At 38.5% G+C, this 3,060-nt stretch overlaps 1 protein-coding gene across 1 annotated transcript; it reads right to left on the reverse strand.

Moving 5' to 3' along the window:
* Positions 1 to 448: 448 nt before the first annotated feature.
* Positions 449 to 2,798, reverse strand: LOC112505980 (protein FAR1-RELATED SEQUENCE 5-like). Its single transcript, XM_025110013.1, has 4 exons — positions 2,122 to 2,798; positions 1,845 to 2,040; positions 1,129 to 1,698; positions 449 to 1,036 (listed from the first exon to the last, which is right to left on the reverse strand). Exons 1-4 carry the CDS (start codon positions 2,796 to 2,798, stop codon positions 449 to 451), a joined length of 2,031 nt encoding a protein of 676 aa, XP_024965781.1.
* Positions 2,799 to 3,060: the final 262 nt, after the last annotated feature.

Consider the following 3,060-nt stretch of genomic DNA (forward strand, 5'->3'; position numbering starts at 1 on the left):
ACCTAGATAATGTCAACCGCAATCAAGTTACTGTCAAGCAGTATCAACTTCGGCATTTATTTTTGTAACAAATCAAAAGCTTGAAAACCAAAAGACAACAGTTTTGTTGTCAAGACCCTCCGAATACAAGAAACGTCAACATATGAATCATACCCAACAATACAAAAACATGACAATATCGGATGAAGTTCAATATTGTTCACGAAAACACTTACCAAATCATATATTGTCGGTAATTATGAACACCACACTTACGGTGGTTTTATTACTTAGTCTTGGAAATAACAACTAGTGACTAAGACATCCATAAATTGTAATAAAACGAAAACTAGACGATGTATGTCAATCATAAGATAACATAAACCGAAATCGGCGCATGACGAAATGTAAGATTGACAACAATGAAGCACCCCTGAAACGATGATATTTCCAATACTTGGACAACTGATTACTCTATCAATTCGGGGCAATTACGTGAGTCATGTCCGGTACGTTGGCCACATGTCGCACATTTTCGACGGGTTTTCTTGCTTACAGACTGTATTTTCTCAGACATGCTTACCAACCTCTTACCAGTACCACAACCCTTGTTCCTTATTCCAGATGGTGGTAGAATGTCCACGTCATCTGGTATGGAAACACCAAGGTGATCTCTGATCGCGTCCAACTTTTGTTGGGATAGGTCTTCATACGGTACCTCTTTCTCGATATCAACCATGAAATTGTCGAGAGTCTGCTCCAATCTAGTCAGTATCGATTTATCATTCCGGGCGATGCTTATAATGTCGTCGACTTTGGAGTATACATCAATTATGGACTTACCCTTCTCCGCATCCACCTCACCGTATCGAACCCTAGCGGATTGTATCTGAACAGGGACCAAATTTTGTTTCCATCGACATAAAACGTATTGGTTCGGAATACTTTCAACTTCRTCGTTTATTAGAACCTTAAATGCATGACGACACAGATACCCGTTACGCGTGAATAGATTGCACTCGCATTCGACCGTGTTGGTTGGGTAGTTTCGAGAGACCTATAATAGTTACATTAGGTTCCGAATAAACAACAGTTTATATAAACCGAATAATTTAAAAGACATTAGTATCTATGTAAGGAATATAGTACCAGATACGTGGTGTTGACAAACGATTTCTTGTTCTTATGGCTTATAATGAACATTTTGAGATCACCCCGACATTCGACAGTCTTTATACGACAAAACCATACAGCCTTCTTTATTTCCTTTTGGATGTCAAAGAACACATTTCGACTGTATACCCTTGATGCTTGACTTTCTAAATGCAATGGAATAAACAACTTTAGATACGTTGTCCTCGTTATTGTTTCATGCACAGCTTGCTTGTACCTTTGTTTCTCTATAGCAACGTCATAATTATTAAGGAACTGAACCAAATCAAACCAGTATGATTCGTATATGTTAATACACGAATTCGAACTCTCGAATCTTGATGTCATTTTCATAAGACCAGACATCGGTGTGTCCTTATAATACGCTGGAATCCATGATGCGCGGATTTCATACATTTCTGTGAACCACAGATCACCACCTAAATTGTATTGCTCGGTCATCTCTTGCCACTTGGTCTCGAATTCCGATGGGCCAATATTTATGTTCCACACGAGCTTGTTAATAACCTTATTGAACAGAGGATCTTGATTTAGGGCGACACTGACCTGCGGACGTATCAATCACAATATGAACCTATGAACAGTGACATTTACTTATGAAATAGAGTTGTTTATTAAAGTGTACTTACCTTAGAAGGCACTTTCTTCATGATGTGTCACATACATAGTCGGTGCTTAGCTTCCGTAAACACCAACGGGACGGCTTGCTTCATCGCCGAAGATTGATCCGTAATCACAAAAACTGGTTGCTTCTCATGGCATTTTAGGAAAGCTCTTAGAACCCATGTAAAGTTTTCAATTGTCTCACCACTTATTAACGCCGATCCGACAATAACCGAAGCTTTGTGATTGTCAACCGCCAAAAAGGGAACAAAAATCATCGCATGCCTATTAGGTAAAATAAAAGTTATAAAAAAATACCAACAAGTACCATACATCAAAAAAACTGATTGAACTTGAAAATCTTACTTGTTGGTGTGAAACGTCCCGTCGAACGAAATTACATCCCCAAACTCTTTGTAGTTAACTCTAGCGACATCATCTGCCAAGAAAATGGCACCCAACTCCTGATCATTGCACTTGTACTCGAAAAAATAACCGGGAACAATATCTCGCCTATTGGATAGTTTATTGATCAACATCTTCGCATCCTTTTTCCCAACACACGCAACTGCATCTCTCTTGAAATTCTTAAAGTCGATCTCAGAATATCGATTATGCTCAAACCTACCATTCAATGTCGTTTGTATACGGTGAGCCCTAATCGCACCGACTTTGTAGCTCGAGCTATTCAGGACATTTTTGAAATCCGTATACTTCATCTGTCTATTTTTCCTTGAGAAACGTCGATCGTTAGTATTGAATAGTGCATGATTATGTGCCTCGACAAACTCATATATCTCGTAACCAGACTTATCCTTTTTCAAATGGATTTTTATGCATGTATTACATCCACACCGTTTAAGGTTCGTGTTACGGTATCTCCTTTCACCAAACTGAATATCCATGGAATCAAAAAACTTTTTGTTTGTTGTTCCCTCCCTATTACATACAAACCATCTTGTTTGTATGTCTCCGTTCTTGTTTGTTTTTTTGGCGTGCAGACGAACATCAAAACCAGCATTGTCCGCGTATGCCCTATACATCTTTTCCGCGTCATTTATAGTTAAGAAGTGTGAGTTGATCTTTGGTTTAAGCTCGTCATCAACCTTGGGGATAAAAAACTAATTTCCTTGTGAACACTCCTCGATAGCGTACTCCGGTTCATGTTCTGATATTGTAAGAATAGGAACACCTGTTGATACAATCATATCTTATAACATCAATGAACAGTGTTCACCTCTTGTTCAATGAACGAAATATGAACATGAGCACACACCAACAAATGAACGAAATATTCACATGAAC

Source organism: Cynara cardunculus (genome assembly GCF_001531365.2).
Source record: "Cynara cardunculus var. scolymus isolate 2C chromosome LG 2, CcrdV1, whole genome shotgun sequence".
Classification (NCBI taxonomy): domain Eukaryota; kingdom Viridiplantae; phylum Streptophyta; class Magnoliopsida; order Asterales; family Asteraceae; genus Cynara; species Cynara cardunculus.